Source organism: Ambystoma mexicanum, chromosome 1q, assembly GCF_040938575.1.
Source record: "Ambystoma mexicanum isolate Mex_15411 chromosome 1q, UKY_AmexF1_1, whole genome shotgun sequence".
NCBI classification, from domain to species: Eukaryota; Metazoa; Chordata; class Amphibia; order Caudata; family Ambystomatidae; genus Ambystoma; species Ambystoma mexicanum.
Window position 1 is genome coordinate 191763342 of NC_090922.1, and position 22575 is coordinate 191785916.

Here is a 22575-nt window from a genome sequence, read left to right on the forward strand (position 1 = left end):
ACCCCGGTTGTGAGTCTGCCAACCAGGACCGTTGCGGTCAATGACCCTGCCACAGCTGATGTTGCTGCGCAGGGTCCATTAGAGGGCACCCAGATGCCACTGACACAAGTCAGGCCTTTGGTCATCCGTCCACCTGCCACTCCCTTGGCTCAATCCACCAAACCCACTGGCCATACTGGTCAGGGCGGCATTAGCCAGCCAGGGTCTGCGCCACAGTCCAAGAGGAGGAAGGTTGCACCTGCAGCACAGGCTGGGACCCCACACACAGCCACGACCTCCTGCACGTCGAGGAAGAAGCCTTTCTGCAAGCAGGAACTGGACTTCCTCGTGGGCTACGTGCAGGGCCACAGCCGTGACATGCTAGTGGGTGCCAATAGTCAGACTACGGCTGCCCAACGTGACACCCACTGGAAGCATGTTGCGGAACATGTCAGTTCATTCGGCCATGAGGTGCGCACGGCGCAAGAGTGCAAAAAGCGTTGGAATGACATCAAACACAGTACTAAGGCTAAGCGTGCCTCTAATTACAACTTGACTCTGGTGACTGGCGGTGGGCCTGCACCAGAGGAGGAAGAGCTCACTCCGCATGAGGCCCTCGTTGCAGAGTTTATACCACCTGAATTGGTCGAAGGAGTGGGAGAGATGCTGGACTTTGATGCCCAGTCCAGTGAGTGTTGATGCATGTTTGTTGAGGATGTGTGTGTTTCACTTGTGGGATGTGTTGTGCATGATTGCCACTATGACGTGTACATGGTTCTGATGTGTAAGTAATGCAATGCTTCCGTGATGCATGTCTGCTCTGCTGGATGGTGGACATGTGGAGCATACGGGGACTGTCCGCATCACCACTATTGCACCCTACTGACATGCTGGTTACAAGTATGCCCCTCCGTTCCATGTTCCAGCTCACTGGCCCTTCTGCATGTGGCGTGGGGTGACCTTCCTCTCAGCCCAGGCACAATGTCATTGCATGACTGACGTGCATGTCTCCTCTGCCTGCATGCGGGGACTCCATGTAGGCATGCTCCCTTGCCCCTCCTCCGCCACTCTGCACCCCAGTTCCACCTTTGCACTGGTCTGCTTCAATCTTGCCAATGTGTACTTTCCTGTTCATGCGTCCTGTGTAGATGCTAACTTCCAGCGTACAATCTGCCAGACATATGCCGTGTGGTACAGCCTTAGTACTTGATGCAGGGTATCTCACTTGTACTGTGCATAGGTCAGATGTCCCGCAGGGTCATCCGTGCCCATTCATGCTCCATGTGCATTGCACGCATGCCCCTATGTGTCCTTGACTGGATGATCACTGTAATACAAGTCCTGGGTGACATACATTGCATGGCATCTCATCAGCCTTCCCATGTCAACTGTGGGTCAGTACTGCGTTGCACACATGTTTAGGGTCTGACAATCTGTGTGGCTCACAGGCCTCAGCCTGTTTAATGGCCAATGACTCTGTCCAACTGTTGTAGTGTCTTCTTCACACGTGGGCGGCCTCCAGAGTTTTCATCATGTGTCCTGCTTACTGTCCCATCATCATTTGCAGTGTTGTCACTTGAATCACATTAAGCTGTTGATGCCAGTCAACACTGCCTGTCAATACACAGGTCTATGGTCAGCCTTTTGATACCATGCTAGGCATCCCTGCTTTTGTACTTGGGTGGAGGGGTGCTTGGCTTCTAGATATGGTACAGATTGAATGCACAATGCACGTGATGCCTGAATTTGTCCTTGCACTGCCTTCACATTTCCTGACACACACCATGGAGTCCTTGTACATGTAGGTAGTGAGTGGCGTACACATTTTCTGCACTGCATAGACCCACTTCCATGGAAACTGCCAGCTTTCAACAGGTCGGATCGCAGAAGCAATTCAAAGTTGACCCAGCATGCATGCCAGGTTATATGTTGTGTGTCACATGTCTGCCTGATGCGTTTGTTGTCGGTGTGTGTGTGTTGTGTGCTTCTGACATGTGTAGTGACCTTTTTTCTCTCTATTTTTCAGGTGATGACGCAATGGAGGCGGAGGATGGTGTTGTCATGCCAGACACAGGGTTGTTACCACTACATCAACCTGGCACAAGTGGGGGTCGTGGGGTGGTAGGCCATGAAAACCCCCAAGTGCTACAGTCCATCTTGTCTCTGGCTGCCTATGAGTCCAGCCTTGATGATGACTCTGACGTCCATGTCGAGTTGGATGAGCATCAAGTCCATGTGTCAGGGGTGAGTGATTCTGATGTGGACACTCCTCTGTCTGCGACACCTGCACTGAGGGATCAGACAGTCTTGGTTCCTCCGTCCGTGGTGGATCGGGACGCAGGGTCACCCTCCACACCAGTCACTAATGTGCCTGGGACATCACGTCGACGGGGGCATGTAGTCGTGCAGCCGCGGGCGGTGCCAACACAGCGAGGACACCAGGGTCCTTGGGTCCCGCAGGGGTCAAGCCCAGCAACGTGGTCGCGACGCGCAACCGCAGTATACTGAGTGGGAGCAAGACATGACTGCCAATTCAGAATGGCAGGGGGCAGCAATGGAGAACATCGCTGAGAGCATGGAGCGTGTGGCCCGATCTGTGCCCCCCACTGCTAGGCAGGTGCTTCTCCAGCAGCAGGCGGCACGGTCCACGGCCCGCTCGCTCAGGCTGGGCCTGGCGGCCTCAGACAGGGCAAGCCAGGCTGAAATGTCGTCTCTGCGTCAAGCAATTGCTGCTCACGCAGAGGCGCACATGGATGCCCTGAGGGAGGAGTATGCTTCCCTCAAATCCACTCTAGGTGTCCTTATGATGTCCCAGAGGCAGCGGGCAGAGGAGAGGTTTGCACAGCTTGAGCGTACCATCTCGACTGAGCTACAGGCTTGCCGGGAGGTGCAGCGGTTGTCCAGCCAGGCCTTGCAGAAGGAACTCTTTGTTACACGTGCTATCTTGCAAGAGGAAGCATGTGTATCACCTGAGGTTCTGCATGCAGACCTACGTCACATCGCCACACAGAACCAGGCTCACCCGTCCGGCAGACTTGCTGCCGATGAGGGGCAAGCTGCGGCTAGGCGTGGCCAGGCTACTGTGCCATGTCCTCCTTTCCAGGATGAGCCAGACTCGGACGACCATCTATCTCCCACATAGATCGGGCTGTGCAGGCGTTGAGCCCATGGAGGTTTTTTTTTTGGCTCAGCATCATCGCATGTGGGTGTTGATCAGCACCCTGTACCTCCCCCCTCCTGGGTGCCTCCCCTCCCCCCGGGTCGTATGTGGCCATTTTTGATTTTTCTTTTAGTTTAGTGAGTTAAGTTTCTGTTTGATAGTTAGTTTAATTAGGTAATGTAGGTTTTTCGTAGTTAGTGTAATTAGTTAATATAGTTTAAAATTGCTTGTCTATTGTGCTTTCATGTGACGGTGCGGTGCTTTGTGGCTTTTGAAGGCATCCACTGTCTGTTCCAGCTGGGCCCTTCAGGCTTGTCTTGTGTATGTGTTTGCTGCTTGGAGTCCTTTACTCACATATGCCACTCCTGCCTCCCTTATCCATGGGCTCGCAAGGATGGTTCGGTGTGACAGCCTATTACACAAGGGCTTTGGACTGTCATATCTGTGGCATGTCTGGTGCTGTGTAACTTGTGTTGACACCCCTAGTGGGGATGATTGCGGTGTTATTGTCCACTGTTCAGCTTTTGCTAGATGGGGTGTTTCATGATTAATGTGTACATTCATTGCTATGCATTGTGTAGTATGTTTCTTATCTTTACTGTACACGTGCTTGTTGCAATTCATGCCATAGATAGTGTGTTCCACACTTTGGATGTGAAAGACGGACTGATGGTGTGATTTCTGATGTAAGTCTCTGACATGGTCCAGTAATGAGATGCCTGAAGAGACACACACAGATGACTTTAAAGCATTAATCAGGTGTTTCAATCCCTTTCTGCAGGGGGATGAGCCTCCAGACCACATTTGCCAGCAGACATGGCCCATTGGACGTCTGAATTCTGGACACGTTTGTTGGTGCCCACATGCACATGTGTTGTGCACAAGCAGAGGCACAGGGATTGCAGACCTACATCCTAGAACTGCTGGCGTGTTACAAGGAACTCCAGGCAAGGTGAGCAGCACAGGGGGGCCACAACACAGCAAAGCTTGCACCAGGCGAGTTGCACATGCAGGCTTAGTAACAGCACTGAGAGTGAGCTTGGACGAATATTGGTGTTGAAGCACACAATACAGCTCAGATGTGTTGGTGGACTGATGGCTGTTGATTATAAGGTTGTCTGGGGCACCTGCAGGGGCAGTGGGACATACCCTCCGGTACACCAAGGTCCATCGAGGCACTTGTATCAACCATGTAGCCTTCCGAGACATGGAAAGGGGCAGCTCACAGGGACATACAGCAAGGGACATACTCGGGTGCAGTGCATTTCATTTCCATGTACATTTTGAAACATGCACTGCCTGCTTTGTTTTGGTCATGGTGGAACACGACTTGTTCTGAAGTCATGCCTTGCTATATGGGTCTGTCTGCTTACCCAGGGAACATTGCATGTTGTGTGAATTGTGACACATTGGTGTTCCATTTGCCACGCACCCACCGGTGGCTGACTTACTGCATTGACTGTGTATGACCCATCACAGGGGTAATGTTACATATGGGTACGAAGCATCTACACCAGATTGTCTGTTTGTAGAGTAGTTTGTTGCTATGGGGCATATTTGGTGGTGTGTTTTTGTGTTATGGGCACGGACAGATTATTAACTGTGGCTCTCTTTGCAGCATTGAAGTGCTCCTGTAACTGGACCTGAGAGTGCGCAGGCAGGAGGCCAGCACTCAAAACCCGAGCTAAGTGTCTTGTTGTTTTTCTTTCAAACTGCTCTGCATAGACTTGCTGGGGGGTGCACTAATGCATAGATGAATGTGTAATTCAATTTGGTATGTTTGTTTTCCCCTAATCACCTGGAGTCCTATCCAATTTTAAACCCTGTACCCTCTAGCCGGTGTTTCTGCTTCCCGTACCTGTCCAAGCAACGTTCCCTAACCCTCTTTCCCCGCTGGGGTTGCGGATGCCTGTGTAAGCCCCAAACTTGCAGGTGCCAAAACCCTAGAGGGGGTGGTTGGTTTGTGCCACTCCTAAGCCTGGACTACATAAGGCCATGACAATGATGTCCAAGTTTGTTTGGATTGTGTATGTGTTCATGCAGGTAGTACATTTTCGTGCATTCCCTACTTTCATGTGTCATTCCTCCTCCCCTCTCCTGCCACTCATTCCAGTTATCCAGTGTGCCAACACCTGTCCTGACTGCATATCCCTGACCCTCCTTCCCCACCAGGGTCTCAGAGGCCTGTGTGAGTTTGACCTTGCAGGCACCCGGGCCACGGTGGGGGAGGTTGTTTCGTGCCACTCCTGCGCCTGTACACGGGACCTGTGACAGTAGACATCCGTTCATGGTGCATCATTCTGTGTTATGTACCACACATGGTTCACATCCTGTTGTGACATTGTTTTACTGTGCTATCTTGGTTGCTACATCATTGTGGTAGTACTTGGCCTTTGTGAGGTACTGCTACATCAAGACATCTACTGGAGGGTGTTCTGGTTCATTTTGATGGCTTGAATTTTGTGATTTTGCAAATGAGGGTGGACTCTGAGGGTGCAGGCACCTTTTTACACACAAGGTGGGAGATGGTGACGAAGGGGAAGGATGATCCTGTGGCCAGGTGAAATTGAGGGTTGAAGGCTCCATGACCCAGGTGCAGTTGTTCAGTGGGTCATGGTCATTTGTGAGGGAGAGGGGGGGTGTTTTGTTGTTGATAGTTGCCTTGCCCTGCAGTGTGATGGGAACCCTGACATTGTAATTGTGGTATCCTATGTACATGTTGTGTTCTGCTGATAAATGCCTGTTCATGTGTTGTGTTTACCTTTCAGGTGTGAGGGGATAGTTGTGCTTTGACATGCTGGGGTGTACACATGGTGAATGTTCACATGTGATGTGTAGAGAACACTGATGGTCACTTGATTGCACATGCATATGTTGAGTGCATGTCCTTGCTGACCCACACACTTGCACTCTGATGCACTACATGTACAACCACCCTTGGATATCCACATGTACACTCTGTTTGCCTTCTGGTGCCCACTGTGTCCCTGTAGCACATGTTCTGTGACCAATTATGGATCCTGTACATGCCTAATGTGCTTTTTGATGTGGTTTGTCGCTTAGATGTGATGCTCAGGGTGTGCATCACACACAATAGCTGTTCAGTGTGCTGTGTGCTGAGCAGTGTGTTGCAGGAGTTGGACACAGCGCACAGAAGCTGCAGTGTTGATTTTGCAATGCACAATGTGCATGTAGACAGGCATTCATTGTTATGTTACGTCTACAACTTTTGTAATGCATTTGGGAATTAATTATTTTGGGTGGGAGGTTGTTGGTCAGTCATTTCATCTGATTCCATGTCAGGCATCATTGTCTGATGCCACTGTACATTTTTGACATGGCAATGTGTACCTTATTGGTATTGTGTTGGTGTATGGCTATTGCTTGCCATGTCATGTTGTGGTTTGGGAGGGTTTGAGTGACATAACAATGATGGTCATGGCCTGTTTTGCAGGTGTGTGTGATTCACACCTTGCATGTCAGGGTCATCTGCTTCTCAAAGCAACTAGCTGGGGGTAGATCTCTCTCCGCGGCAGGGGCCTCCCTCTGGAACAGCCTTCCTGCCTCACTGGAACTTGAGGAGAACCATCTCTGGTTCCGGAAGCACCTCAAGACCTTCCTCTTTGCTTCTGCTTTCTCTCTCCCTTGCTAAATTCTTCACCGGAACTGCACTGGATCTGCAACTGGGCCACTCTCACCGACCTCGGTCCCTGGCCCAGCCCCTCTCTACTTGCACTGCCTCCCTGGCAACCCCTGCACTGCGGGACTGTCTCTCTATCCCTACAGCCCCCCCTTCCCAGCACTTGTCTGCACTTACCTTTGCAGTTGCCACCAGCTGGCCTATTTATTTGTTTTTTATTCTACTTACCCTGTACTGCACTCCCCCCCTTCCCCTTGCACTTTTCCCTTCCCCCTACCCCTGCACTTGCGCAATCTAAATGACACCTGGCCTAGTAGTATCATCTGTCTTCCCTTGTTCCCCCCTCCCTGCCTCGTCGCACCTTGAAACACTTGTGTATAGGCATGTTACAAATGCCATATCATGTCATGTCATATGTCATATGTGTGCCTTTTGGTCACACAGGATAGCTTGTGTTTAAGTAGCTAGGGATGCAGACAATGTGGCACTTCCATGGAAACTATCTCAGGGTGGTAGGGTTGTGACAGTTGAATGTCTCTTTGTCATCATCGATTGTCACCTGGTATGTGCCAGGCCTGTGTGCACTCCGCAGGGGTGTGAGTTTAGGTGAAAAATGTGGCCACAAGCTGGGTCCGGGCTCCCTCGCCACGTGCCCTGTCCCCTCCCATGGGCAGCGCCTGTGCCTGTGGTTGGGGATGTGGGGGCACCACCATGTCCACCTGTACGCCCTGCCGTGTTGCAACATTGTGCAGGACACATGCTGCCACAATGATCCTGCACACTACTGGGGGGTGCATAGAGTAGCTGCCCACCAGTGCGGTCAAGGGAGCGGAAACGTGACTTGAGCACTCCGAATGTGCGCTCCACTATGGCCATGGTTGCAATATGGGCGGCGTTGTATCTCACCTGGGGTGGTGTGGTGGGGTTCCGGATTGGCGTCATCATGTGGTTGCTCAGAGGGTAGGCACTGTCCCCTGGGGAGGTGTAAATGGTTGTGATTATTGGGGTTTGTGTATTTGTGTGTGTGTGTGTGTGACATGCATGCATGTGCAAGGGCATTTGTACTCACCTAGGAGCCAGGTGTCGCCATGCTGCCCAGCTTCCAGGGCCCGGCTCAGGGCGGACATTCTGTATATGAAACTGTCATGGGTGGAGCCAGGGTAGTTTGCATAGACAGAGGTGATGATTCCCTTTGCATCGCATACCACCTGTACATTGATGGAATGCCAGTGCTTGCGGTTTCGGTAGATGTGCTCAGTGGCCCTAGGTGGACGTAGGGCCACATGGGTGCAATCTATGGCACCGAGCACTTTGGGGAAGTGTGCCATCCTGAAAAAATCCAGGACAATGGCCTGCCTTTCTGCGGGTGTTCTGGGCATGTATATGTGCCTGCGGACTGAGGGGCGCGCTGTCATGATTGCCAGTACCTGGTGTAGGCAGCGTGACTGCGTGGCCTGTGAGACCCCCCCCCCCCACTATGGCAGTAGTCCGCTGAAATGACCCAGTGGCCAAGAAATGCAGGAGATTGAGCACCTTCTCCAAGGGGCTCAATGCTTGGAAGCAAAGGGTGGGGGATGTAAGGTCATCTTCCCACTCCCCGACCAGGTCTAGCATGATATTGGGTGGAAACCTATACCTGCCATAGACCTGGTCGTCAGGCATCCAAAAAAGGCTTGTCCGTGGTGCGAAAATGCGTGCCCTGGCTATTCTCCTCCTCCTGCGGTGTCCCACGATCAGTGCTGCGACAAATGGGGCATTCATCGTAGCTGTATATACGTGTTTGTTGTTTGCACGCACTTTTATACTGTGCGCGGGGACGCTTCCGCCTGCGTTCGTGTGGCGGACGCGTTGACGCTTGTGTGCGTCTTTTGCCGTGCGCGGGTTTCCCGTATTGGAATCCATGAATACGGGTTGTTCGCATGCGTGTGGGCGTTCCGTGTAGTTTCCTGCAGTACTTCCCCAGTTACGCCTTCTTTTTCACGCGTTATTCCCCATTCCGCGTGTTACGCCCACTGTTCCGCCCACTTTGGTTGTGTGCGCCGTGCTATGTGCGCTTTTGCTGTGCACGTAGCGCACGCCGTGTGTGCCCGCGTGCGCCATGGCAGGATTTGGCGCACGGACAGCGGGAAACAGGCGCAGCGTCTTCCTTGAAACGCATATGTGCGCGTGCGCTGGGTTTCTCACGCTTGCGCCACCTTGCGCCTGCTTGCGCTGGGATTTTCGGCGCACGTTTGCTCCATGAATCGACCCCTTAGTCTTGACCGCCTGCCATAGCTACCCTGATTGGTGTGGCTTGTCCAGAGGTTACCCTGTTCCAAGAAACTAGGCTGGCCTTCTGAACCTCTGCTCCTCCAGAACAGAGTTCAGAAATCCTTCTTAACAAATTGGTGTAGAGCGGTGGGATAGGAATGAAGGTATCCAGTGTTGGATACTAGCGAAAGCATTTCAAGTTATTCCTACCAGGACACATAGTGAATTGTTGTAGTATAACTGAAAAAGGCCAAAGTCCTATCTAACAATATGGAAGCAAGTACCTTGTTCACTTTAAATGCTTCTAAATCTGAAACATTGAGAAAGATGTGTGCTGAGAGAGGTGTCTCTGCTCAAGGCACAAAAATGGAAATGATCCAAAGAATCATGGACTGGCAAGAAGCTCAGCTTAGTGCCATAGCTTCTGATGACAGTGCAGAAGGAGGTGGGGCTGCGCCCACTGGCAGAACTAGTAGTTCTGTCACTGCACTGGTCTCCAGGGACCAGGAGGATTTGGAAGATGTAATGTCTAATGTTTCCTCTGCCAGTGCTGAAGGTGAGGCCATGCTTGAATTCAAGAAGCAAGAGCTGCTGTTTAGACAGAAAGAGCTTGAATTTAACATGGCCAAACTGAAGTTAGAGCAGGCAGAAAAACAGAAAGACAGGAATCACCAGTTGGAACTGGCCAAGCTTCAAGTTGCCAATGGAACCAAGGGTCCTGGACATGGGTCTGGGGCCTCCTCTCATCCAAGGTTTCCTAAAGATCTGTTCAGTGTGTATGAGGAAAAGAATGACATTACGGACTGTCTGAATACATTTGAGTATGCATGTGAAGTTCAACAAGTTGACAATGCTGATAAAATTGCCTGATTACTTAGCAGACTGCCCCATTTTGGCTGCAGTGCCATTTTGGAAATGTCAAAAGCTGAGAGAGCAGATTTTGCAATGTTGAAGCAAACTCTCATCTTAAAGTTTGGAAAGACTCCTGCCAAATACTCAAAAAGATTCAGAGAGTACAAAAAGAAAGAAGGTGGTACTTGGGTGTATTATGTAACTGAATCCTTAAAGAACTTGACTGGCTGGGTTGAAGGTTATACAGTCTCTACTTTTGAAGGTATGATATGTCTTGTCATGCTAGAACATATTTTGCATCTTCTTCCCCTGAGCTTAAGCAGCATTTGGCAGATTCAGAGGAGATAGATCCTAAGAAGCTTGCCATAGCAACAGATTTGTGGGTGTCACATAGAGTGTCCCATAAGGACAAGACTCATCCTGGTAAGCAGGAGGAAGGGAAAACGTCCAAAGATAAGTAGGGTGGGGAATCTGATAAATCTTCCTCCCATAAGGGCCACAAAAAGAAAAATAAGGGTAAGACACAAGAGAACTCACAGGGTAGTGGAGGTCAGCCTCCAAAACAGAACTCTGGTTATGGTAAGCCTCCCTATGTAAACAGACCCAGTGGATCTTGTTTTGCTTGTGGAGCAACTGACCATGTGAAGTTAGTAGAAGGTGGTCCAGACAGGGAAGAATTTAGTAAGGGCCAACGTGAGTGCCCATCTCTGGAAGGCCTAAGGAGACAGGCCTGCTTCCAGCTTGTGGGTGAACCTCCTGGGAAGCATATGATTTATTGAGAAGGTGGGCTCCTGTATAGTGAGCCACCAGACTCTACAGAAGGTGACCATAGGTGGTTGGTGGTTCCCCTTGCTGTAAGACCCTTCCTCCTGCAGCTGGCGCATGAAGTGCCCCTTGCTGGTCACCTTGGAATCAAGAGAACCAAGCAAAGGTTATCCATGCACTTCTACTGGCCCAAGATGATGGTGCAAGTAGAAAGTCACTGCAGGAGTTGTGCCTCCTGCCAGTTATCTGGTAAGAGTGGCTCAACAATCAAAGCTCCATTGGTACCACTCCCAGTTGTGGGGGTACCATTTGAGAGGGTAGGGATTGACATTGTTGGTCCCCTTGACCCCCGAACATCCTCAGGCAATAGGTTTATCCTGGTGCTGGTCGACCATGCCATCAGGTATCCTGAGGCCATCCCATTGAAAACTGTGACTGCCATGTCAGTTGCAAAAGCTTTACTTGGCATATTTACTAGGGTTGGCTTCCGTAAAGAAGTTGTGTCAGACATAGGCAGCAACTTTATGTCGAAGTATATGCAGGCCATGCGGAAGGAATGTGGTGCCACCTATAAACTTTCATCCGCATATCACCCACAGACTAATGGTCTGGTTGAACGGTTTAACAGGCCCTTGAAAAGCATGATTGGGGCTCTGGAAGAACCTCAAAGGAGAAAATGGGATCTTCTGTTACCATGCTTACTGTTTGCTTTGCCTACAGAGAAGTACCACAAGAGGTTGTTGGCTTCAGCCCCTTTCAAAGTCTGTTTGGTCACCCTGTAAGGGGACCCTTAGCCATAGTCAAGGAGGGATGGGAGATGCCCACTCCCCCCATTACTACCAATGTAGTGGACTATGTGCTAGGGCTCTGAAAAAGGATGGTACTCCTTATGGGTCTGGCTAGTGAAAATTTGAAGGCAGGGCAAGCTCGGGTGAAACATTGGTATGACCAGAAAGCTTCCCTCATCAATTTTACACCTGGTCAGCAAGTCCCGATCATGAATCCTATAAGGCCTATGGCTTTACAGGACAAATGGTCAGGCCCTTACACAGTGGTGGAGTCACTGGGTGAGGTCAACTATTTGGTGGAACTTGGAAGGCCTGGACAGGCTCAAAAAGTGTTCCATGTAAATAGACTGAAGGCTTTCATCCCAAGAGTTGAAATGGCTGCACTGCTGCTACGCTTCAGATGTTGAGGAGGAGGAGTCAGAACCTCTCCCTGACCTGTTCCAAAGCAGCCCTTCAGACACCACCATTTAGGGTGTGCGAGTGGCCCCTCACCTGACTTCTGATGAACAAGCTGAGGTGAAAGGTTTGCTTAGGAAATGTTCCCCCTTGTTTTCACAGTCTACTGGTTTTACACCTTGGTGCAGACATAACATAGACACAGGAGACAGTGTACCTACCAAAAGTAGGGGATACAGAATGTCAGACAAAGTAAGGTCTTACATTAAGACAGAGGTCAACAAAATGTTGGATCTTGGGGTGATTGAACCCTCTAGTAGTCCTTGGTCCAGCCCTGTGGTTTTGGTCCCAAAAGCAGGTACTTCTGAATTGAGGTTCTGTGTGGATTACAAGGCTCTGAATGCTGTCACTAAGACAGGTGCACACCCCTTGCCTAGAACAGATGAGCTGGTGGATTCTTTGGGGGCCTCCAAGTACCTCAGCATGTTTGACCTCACTGCAGGCTATTGGCAAATAGCCCTTGCAGAACATGCGAATGAGAAGACATCTTTCTCAACTCCAGGGGGTCTTTACCAGTTCAGGGTAATGCCTTTTGGGTTGAAGAATGCACCTGCCACTTTCCAGAGGCTTGTGAATCGTGTGTTGAATGGGTTGGATGAATTCTGTCTTGCATATCTGCATGATATAGCAGTTTTCAGTGACCATGTGAAACAACTGGGGATTGTGTTGCAGGCTCTTCAGAAGGCCCACTTGACCATACAGGCCAGTAAATGCCAGATTGGACAAGGATCAGTGGTCTACCTTTGACATCAAGTAGGTGGAGGGAGGATACAGCCTCTACCCAGTAAAGTACAAGCAGTACAAGACTGGCCTACCCCCACTACACAGACTCAAGTGAGAGCCTTTTTAGTACTCACAGGGTACTACAGAAATTTCATGGCAGACTATGGTACCATAGCTGCCCCTCTGACTGCTCTCACTACTCCAAAGAAACCCAAGAAGGTAACTTGGACTGAAGAGTGTGAGAAGGCCTTCAATGGCTTAACAGATTCCTTGTGCCAGGCCCCTGTCCTCAGGACCCCTGGTTACCAAAGACCTTTTATTGTGCAGACAGATGCCTCTGACACTGGGATAGGAGCTGTGCTATCACAAGTAGATGAGAAGGGTAAGTAACACCCTAATGGCTTCATTAGTCGCCATTTTAAGGACAGAGAGCTCAGATGGTCCACAGTAGAGAAAACATGTTTCTCTGTTGTGTGGGCCCAAAGGAAGCTGAGGCCCTACCTCTATGAGACCCACTTCACTGTGCAAACTGACCATAAGCCCTTAAAGTGGCTAATGAACATGAAGGGAGAGAATCTAAAGTTGATTAGGTGGTCCATACGTCTGCAAGGCTTTGACTTCACTAACCGACCTGAACAAGAAACTCATCCAGGGGTGGATTAGTTCCCCCTGTCCTTAGTCTGGGAGGGGCGAGTGTTAGGAAAGATTTCATAATTGTATGTCATTTTTCCTCCATGTGTCAACCCCCAAACTTTTTGCTGCTGTTTAAACACCATTCACTGACTTTGCCAGAGAAGCACACCCTTCAGCTGCACTTCTCTGGGCCTTCACTCACTTTTTATGGGGAAACGGACATGCCCTTAAGACAGTCAGTACTGGGAGACTTTGTTTCCCTTAGTCCTTTCCTCATGTTGCAACTTTTGTGCAACATGTAACAAGTGTGCAATGTATCTTACCATACAGCACCCTTGGCTCTCTAGTCATTTCCAAAGGCCCTAGAAACTCTCGCTGGACTTTTTAGGAACTGTGCAGATGTGCCATGGACAGGACTGGTGGCAGCTATCTTTTCACATTATTTGTAACCCTTTCCTGCCATGTTAACCGCGTTAAGCGCGTTTGGCACGAATACGTGGCCTGGCTCCAAAATGGCCATGCCACGAGGTTCTTTGTCCTGTCCTTTGGCCATCTTGCCCCTTCACCTTTCCCAGGTCGAGTCGACCCGGGTCAGTCCTTATTTGGTCATGCACATTCCCGTGAATCCTAATGCTTTCGCGGGCTTCTGCATGCCTTGTGTGTGTGCCTTCAGGACGTGGGCTGGGATGTCTGATCCCAATACACATCCTGGGTGCCAGAGAGTCTGGAATGCCCTGAATGCCTGGGACCACCGTGGTCTGTGAATGGTCCATGTATGGAGTGTGTGTTTGTGAGCAGATCTCCCATAGCGTCCTCTCCGTTTTGGCGCAAAGGGAACTTTGGATAAGAGGAGGCTGAAAAAAACACTACCATATCGATCTCCTGAGTTCACACTGAACAAAGGATAGGAGCCAAGTATCCTGCAACACGAAGCTGAGTCGAGGAACCGCTGGAAGGTTTGGCACCCTTAGCCCGCTGTCGTCCCGTGGGACCCCTCTGCATCTGATCGTCTTAGAAGGTCTGCGAAGACGCTTCAATCCATTAGAATAGTGGGACCAACTATTCTCGGCACCTTCATCAAACCCTGCAAGTAAACCTCTTCGGAAGTGTCCCTGGGCCAACTAGTGGGCTGACCAGCTTACGCAGGACCTTTGTTCTGTCACCGCCGCTGTTTCAAGGGGGCCCTCTGTGTCCACGGTACTCTCACCCCGAATTTCATACACTTGGCATTACCAGGTCTGATGTGAGACGAGGGAGCCAGGACTGGATCAAATGCAATTACCGTGTTGCCCTGCCGTGGCAACGACCTGTGCAAGTTCACTGCAATTGTGACCCTCTTGCCCCTGAAGCCTACTGCAGTGAAACTGGGCCGATTCCTCCACCCGGAGCGGAGAAATCACCACTGCCACGTTTGGGAATCATCACTGTATCTTGGGAACTACAAGGTGTCGAGACGTCCTTTTTGCCGCATTCGAACTTGCCAGAGAAGTGGACTGTACTGGCGAAGTTTGGGTCTGTCTGCGTCGGGGACCGGTGAGTAATCCTTACCCCAACTGGTGGCCCTAGTGCAGGAACTCATTTTTACACATAAGTGGCCCCTGAGGGCCCCTGTCCTTTCCACCGCTATTGCGAAATAGCGACTCCATCCTGCACTCTCAAACTGCCTCTACCGTCAAGTGGAGGTCCTTCTTGAATAGTGAGAACTTGTTCAGCATCGCCTCATCCACCTTCCTGAGCTGCTAGAGACCCTTCAAGAGACCCTATCCTGCCCATTGGCACAAGCACGTGCATGTACTATTGAGCACAAGGCTCCTTTCTTCGTAGGGCTTGGACTGCCTCTTAGTTAGGTGTATAATTGATGTGGAACTGGGTCTAAGGATTACCTGCACTGCCTGTTTTCTTCCCCTCTAGGCTGTCAACATATTTCGTGCGTTTAACCCTTTAGACCCCATTGGTCTTGTATATATATTGTATTCAGTGTGATGTATTGATTTCCTTAGTGTTACTGTGAGTCTTCTGCTATGGTCTATGTTACAAAGGCCTTGTAATAAATGTGTCTATATTTTTGATATAACACCTGTCTGGAGTAATTTGTAAGTGTCCTTGCTTTGTATGCTCATTGAGGTCCTTCAGTCACCCTCACCCCTCCTGAGACTTAGTCTTGACCGCCTGCCGTAGCTACCCTGATTGGTCTGGCTTGTCCAGAGGTTACCCTGTTCCAAGAAACTAGGCTGGCCTTCTGAACCTCTGCTCCTCCAGAACAGAGTTCAGAAATCCTTCTTAACACTGCCCTAAAGGACATTTTTGAGCCAGTTGGGCCCCTCAATCCGCAACCAACTGCACTGCTGAGTGTTGTTATCCCGTAGTCGCTAAAGCCCTCTGAGACACCTCCACCAGTGCTTCAGAACCACCGACCAACACTGAAACAACGATTCCTGACCCTGAGCCCCCGTGTGGGCCAGCCTGCATCTGACTAGCTTAAATTGCTAAGATTGGAACGTAGAGTGTCTACTTTGATTTTATTTTTATTTTTTATTTTAAATATATTTATTTTAGTACCTTTCACAACCAGCGATTTATTATTATATTTGATCCAACACCACCTTTGTAGATGTTTCTCCTTTTCATGCCAAGAGTATTTTGCAATAGGTTGAAAACTCTACCGCGTTGTTACGCCACTTCTGTAGTTCCATTGGTCACGCCTCCTTTAAAGGTTCATTAGTTACTTGGGCTTCCCCGGTTGTGCACTTCTGAAGCCCTGCTCCAAATATTCTTTGAGACTTTCCCCACCCCCTCTTGATTTCTCCTCCCAGTTAAGCACTGAGCCTGGGTAATGAAACTGGTGAATGTTTTGGAAGCCTCTGTGGATGTCGAGTTTAAATGAGGTCGACAGTTTTTTTTGTTGCAACAGAACCAAGCAGTGATGGAGAAGGGGGCTATGTTCAGAACAAATATTGTCATAGTCAGTAAAATAGTGCAGGGACTACATATCCCTGGGAGGTTAATTGAGGGAAGAAATGTCTGTTCTTTATCGCCGTGCGGAACTGTGTACATCAAAACCGAAAAGTAGCAGGAATGGGAAAATTGTTGCATTTGTCGAGCGGATATTATTTTACTCTAGACAATAAAGTGTGATTGACATGATTTGTGAAAGCATTTATCTTGATTGTAGAGTGGAAAAGATTGCACATTAAGTTGGCACATACATGGGTGTAGGCCACTCATATTTTTTGAAAGAATAGTCTATAGCAAAACCCAATTCTAAAATTAACTTCACATAAAAAGAGTCTATAAGGAAATAGCTTATTGATAAAAAGTCGCATGGGGATATAGGTCGTCTGCCCAAATGATGTAGGTCTTCAATTAGTAATGTAAAAGTATCTGCACCTACTACATGTCTACTGTAATGGTTATTGACTACGAGCGCCTTTTCTTAATAACAATTGTCACTTGTCACACATCCCTTGTGTTCCTCCAGCCCTGTCACGAAGGCCTCCTGCTATGCGTATATACATAGCCAGGGGGCTGGCCCTGCTCGCGCGGCCATTTCCTAAGGGTAGCGTCAAGGTGCTTGCTCTGTGCTAGTGGGCTTTTACTTTGCACAGCATTCTGGGGACCACTGTGAAGAATGTTGCCCGTATTGTCAACCCATCGGCCTGTAATTCTAAAGTTCGATGTAGCTTTGTCTGTTGGCAGGAAGTACTGCCTAGAAGCCTAGTGACCAGTAGGCAGCGCCTAAGAAGGCGGCAGACTTTCACTATCACCGGAATAAAACCAGGCTCAAAATATATTGTCATGTTCTTAAAAAAGGGATGCTCTCAAAATATGCTTGTTAGTAAGTGTTAATGTGAATATGCAATGTGCATTAATGGCTGCAGCATAACATTGTTAGATGGGCTATCACGTGACTGCATGGGGATACACTAACTGCCTATCTTCCCCGTAGAACTAAATATGGATCAAACTGAGCAAATCTGATTAGAGACTCATCCGGCCTGGCTTTAGGATCTGACATTTTAACAAGGGAAGGCTCATTATCCGCTGGAAGGTAAACATGTCAAGGTTCAAGCTACTAGCCAGGTATAAAAAAAATCACTCGCCCCTTCAGCTCTCTACAAGAGCCCAACAATTGCCACTCGTAAATGGCTAGTGGTGAGTGGGACATTTAGGATTTTCACAATGTATACTTATGTGAACATACAATGAATGCCAGTGGAGATTTGCCATTGTATGATATTATTTGGCAGAGGGTAGATGACCCCAGCCCCATCTTTGGCCACTAATTTCTCTGATGCTTAAAATGTCTTCAGCTCTTGTTTTCTATTTAAGAGCGACTGCTTGAAGAACTAATCTCAGCGGCATTTTAAAACTGCACCAGTGTTGCCTCAATTTCATAAAAGGAGCCTCGTGCGTCAGTGGTGTCCGCCATTGCCTTATACATCAAATCTACACCTAATGAATGACTTTAAGCTTTGGATCAAAGAAGCTGTGGGGTGGTGACCCAGGAAATATCTCATCAGCTTCATGCAACTGTCTCAACTATGGGAGTGTTTGAGGGCTCAAAGGACATAGTGCATCAAAAATTGTAGGAGGGTATTGATCGAGAATTAGGTTTGGGCAGGGTATTTGTTAGTGGTAAAGCACCTCAAGCACCTCAAAGCGCCTGATTCACAGAAGCATTTTATAATGGCCAATCCCATTGGAAAACGCTCTGTGAATCAGGCCTTAAGTTTATAGACAGTACAATATGTGTTCTATGACTCATCATCATTTTATGCTGTCGAGTGTGATCCACTGATTGCTGCCTGTGGTCACTCACCACCATTAGGTTCCATAATGTCCATGCAACATGGAAGCGCTGGTCAAGCCTATCTCGGTTGTTTCCCCTCACCTTGTCGTTAATCAGCAGCTCCATAGGGTTGTTGCCCCATTCGATAAGCACCAACTCGTTGGCTTGGCCAGGCACGGCGTAGGAGAACGGAGTGCCCATCCCGGGGGAGGAGCTGGTCTTCAGCCACAAAGAGATGGTGAAGGCAAATAGCTCACGGTAGATGGTGCGCTTCACCTTGACGAACAGGTAGTCGCTCCTCATGGGGAAACCGATGCGGAAGCCATCTGAAGCCTTGGCGGCCTTGACGCCTGCAAGACAAATGCGGGATGGGGTAGGGGAGTGAGTATGAGGTACATCTAGAAAGGTGAAGACTGAGAATCATCCCACACATTATCCAAGTCATGGCACCCATATAGTAGTACATCAAAGGACATTAAAACTTGTCTTCAGCACCATCTTTGGGGTTATCTCAATTCTACGGCTTTTGCTACCGCTGTGTTATCCAACCCTGATCAACCGCAGTATAGTCACTATTATATGTAGTGTTGCAAACAGACACGGAGGAATAGGGGAAAATGGAGATGGTGAGAACAGAGAGTCTATGCAACCAGGAATCGGTGCATCTTCAGTGCTTGTCTAAGCTTCCCATGGTGCGGTTTAAGGTGAAGATGTAGGGAGAGTGAGTTCCAGAGGGATAAGTCTTGATGATGGAGCAATCTACCTCCATAACGCATATATTTTGGATACTGTGAAGCCAGCAGATATTGTGAGGCTGACCGTAGGCATCTAGTTGGTTGGATTGGAGGACAATTATTCAGATGCCTGACAATGGATAGCTTTGTGAGACAGGCATTGAATTCTGAAGGCAATACATTGGTTGAACGTCAACCAGTGAAGGGCCTTTAAGCCCTACTTTTAACATGAGGACATCTGTCTAATTCTCAGTGCTCTGCAGTTTATGCAGTTTTCTGGGTTGGGAACCAAGCACTTACTTGTCGAATCAAGGATAAGTTGGTGTCAAAAATGACTTTCAGAATTTGAGCTTCAGACATGCTGATGTTGGTGGTGCCATGGTAACAGTTATGTAATGACTTGGGCACTCTCTACACCTTAGATCTGGTCTATTGTTGGGGGGACGGGTCCAGTGGATACATAATCAGCGATTGAATTAGGTACCTTGATGTCTGCTCTCTCCTTCCCCAAATAAAAATATTGTGCCCAGTTCACACAATTTGTTGACACACAGCTGTGAGGGCACCTTGCTCTCGTACAGCTGCGCCCGCAGATCTGACCTCACAACCAAAAATAGGTTTAGGGAACTGGTGAGATGCAGGAGGTGCTGGCTGCAGTTGTAAGGGACTTGCAACCAGCCCCACCATGGATATTCACATCTTGGGGCACGTTGCTAACTGAACATGCATTGGGTCACTTACTCCATTTGTGTGATGGGCTAGGTTAGACCCCTCCCCCTGTTGGTGCACTTGAAGTGATTGGCCTTAAAGGATCCACCATTATAAATGCATTTTTTATATTTTCGCTTTCTTCCAGGATGAGGAAATATAAGCAATTTGTTTCCAGCAAGGGGCAATGAGCTTGTAAAATGCAAGCTCATTGGCCCCATCCCAGGCATTACCTGCCTGAGAAGCCTCAGAGTTCTTCCTGCGACTGTGTGTAGTCCCTTTGCCCTTTCCCTGGTGGCCATTTTTTAAAAAACTTTTTTCACATTGATTTTAATGGCTGTCATGGAAAGGGAGAAGCAGTTTCTCGACTTGAGAGAAATTGCAATTAGTACCTCCATACGATGTGCCGGGGTACTAATGGCAATATGACCCTTGGAGGGGGGCCATTACCGGTCGGGAAATGCCCCTGGGCTCCTTTGTCCACAGGGGCAATACCTTACCTTACCTGACCGGCAATGGCCCTCCTCTTTTGGTCATATTGCCTAAGCATTGTCAAAGACGGTTTATAGTGATATCATCGAATGTCATTTTTTCGAAAGTCATAATATCGAGAACAAAAATTGAAAACAAAAATTTCATATTTTTTTTTTAAATTGCTATTTATTCGAAATTGAGGGATTCCTCCCCCAAACCTCCCCCCTTTTTTTGTTTTTGTTTTACCCATTTTATTTTATTCCCGGACCCCAAAAAAATATATAATAAAAAAAGGGCCTTCGACTTTTTTTTCTACCTTTTTGTTTTCAATATTGTGACTTTCGACAAAATGTTTTCGATTTTTTGACTGCACACCGTCAAAGACAATAGTTTTTGGTTGTCCTGGGTCAATTCTCTCAATTAAATATCATACTGTGACAACAATATGTTGGCTGCATTACAAGTTATAGGAACCATTAAAGACCTTAACACAAAATAAATACATAGGTGAAACAAAAAAGGTAAAGAAACACTAACATAGAAGTCAAGCCTGGACTTCTTGCACCCTTTTCATTGACCTGACAGCAGATCCAACCAATTGCAACAAAGGCACAGACAAAATATTCACCTTTCAGCAAATCACAATGTCAGAAACATACAAAAGGGTGGAATAATGAAGCATCACCATGGTGGGTGTGCATTCATACACATTTGCACCTACCACTATCCAAAGCAATAGATTTTGCTCCACCAGATATTAAATGTACACAAAGAGGCCAAAACCTAAAAAAGAAAGGAAACATGAGCCTTTCTGTCTTCTTCAGATCATTGCTGACAGGGGTCTATTCAGATCCCTGTCAGCAATGCGCTTTCCCTTGCGCCTGGTCTGCCACAGGGGAGGCCGGGTAGAGGCGAAAGAGCTGCAGATCTGTGTCGGGTCCGTCAATGCCTGCATTTTGAAACTGGTCTGATTCACAAAAGCAAATCTGCCCACACAAAACAATTTTTGTGCACATTTATGAATCAGCAGAGGTGCAAATGGGAGGTGCAATTTTGTCCACTTGCACGTGTCCAGGGCAGACACAAGTGAAGAAAACCTTTTCTTGAAGCCGCGCCATTGTATGGTCCAGTGCCAATCACTTTACATCCCAATGCTTCTCTTACTCTTATCTGATAAAAATAGGAATTAGATTTAAACTAACAACCATTATCAACAGATAGGCATACCCGTTCCTGGATACTTGGGCCCTCACATCTCCCAGTTACTGTGCTTGAGAGCCAGATTTGGACATTTAGCTCCTCTTTATCACCTGAAACTACCCTTTCACTGACGGATGGGGGCACTATCTTGGCTCCACAATATCTTGGATAAATGTCCGAAACTGCCGTGTGAGAAAACAGGCCTCATTACGAATTGGGTGGTGCAAGTTACATGCAGCAGTATTACCATATAGCACTGCATTACTGCACCGCCCAACTATAAAGTGGGTGGAAAGTTGGAGGATTCCCCTTCAGCGGAATAACTGCTGCAGTAATTCTGCCGGAAATGCCCAATTGAGTCCTATGGATTTCAAAGAAATAGGGATTTACACCGTCATCAGCACTTGTAATCCAGAAGTAATGCCACTGGACTAAGTGGCGGTAATGGTAATACAGTTTGGTTTACCACCCAAATACCACCAAACTCGTTATGAGGCCCATGTCTCTCATTTCGCAACTCGCTGTCTCCATGTTATTCATCAATGGTCGCAGTGCCTGCCCCTGCATGTCCTGAGCACAACTGGTTGAGTCCCAAAGATGTCATTATTAGAAAGAATTTAAAAAAGGCCCATTTCGATTTTTCCGACCTGGGCCATGTGCCACAGAAAGGCAGTCTCATTAGTCAAAACTCATAGCTTTTACCCCCTTTGGTCAACCAAAGCTCTTTTAGCCAATATTTATTATTTGTATGCTTGACTCAATGCGAGCATCACTTGCTGCTTGTTTGCCTCTTTAGCCTATACCATGCTGCCTGCATTTGCATAATAATGATAATGTATTCATATTTTCGCATTCATATAGTGCTATGACCTTGGAAGGACGAAAGGCTGAGTTTGGCCCTGCCGGGATACGAACCTGCAATCAGCAGGCTCTGCATAGATGTCAAAGCAATCGCTCTACTCGCTGTGCTATCGGACCGGCTGCACATCGAGAGGACAATTGTTGATCATCCCTCCAAACGCTCCAGTAAAAGCCTTGAATGTCTCTTAGCTCTTGCTCGCAGAGGTAGAATCAGAGATATCCATACCAAGTGCCTCCTTGTCATTTACATGGGTTGAAGAGCCTGTACATGCATGGAAGCAACCTAAGTTTGGCATGCTGCCCTGGCTCTCACTGGAAAACCCCTTTAAGGAAAAAAACCACGTGGCACCAACACCCTTCATGCCAAGGAAAGGTGCACCCAGCTTCATGGGGCACTATGAGGAATCCACACTCTGCATTTTATTTTTCCTACTCCTCATTTCATTAACGGCACTGTCAAGAACCCCATGCTGGTTTTCAGCATCATTCTGAGCATCAGTTGAGGGCGCAGGTGGGGAGAATGTCATGATGGTCCCTAAACTGTGAGATAGGGGTTTGGGGCT

The 22575-nt window shown here is 48.3% G+C and overlaps 1 protein-coding gene across 1 annotated transcript in view; it reads right to left on the bottom strand.

Moving 5' to 3' along the window:
* The window catches only part of LOC138526423 (neuronal pentraxin-1-like), a 157403-nt gene that overhangs the window by 54531 nt on the left and 80297 nt on the right, over positions 1 to 22575 (bottom strand). The window contains exon 3 of the mRNA XM_069637156.1: positions 18138 to 18385. Within this exon, the coding sequence (XP_069493257.1) occupies positions 18138 to 18385 (248 nt within the window). The remainder of the gene's footprint in view (positions 1 to 18137; positions 18386 to 22575) is intronic.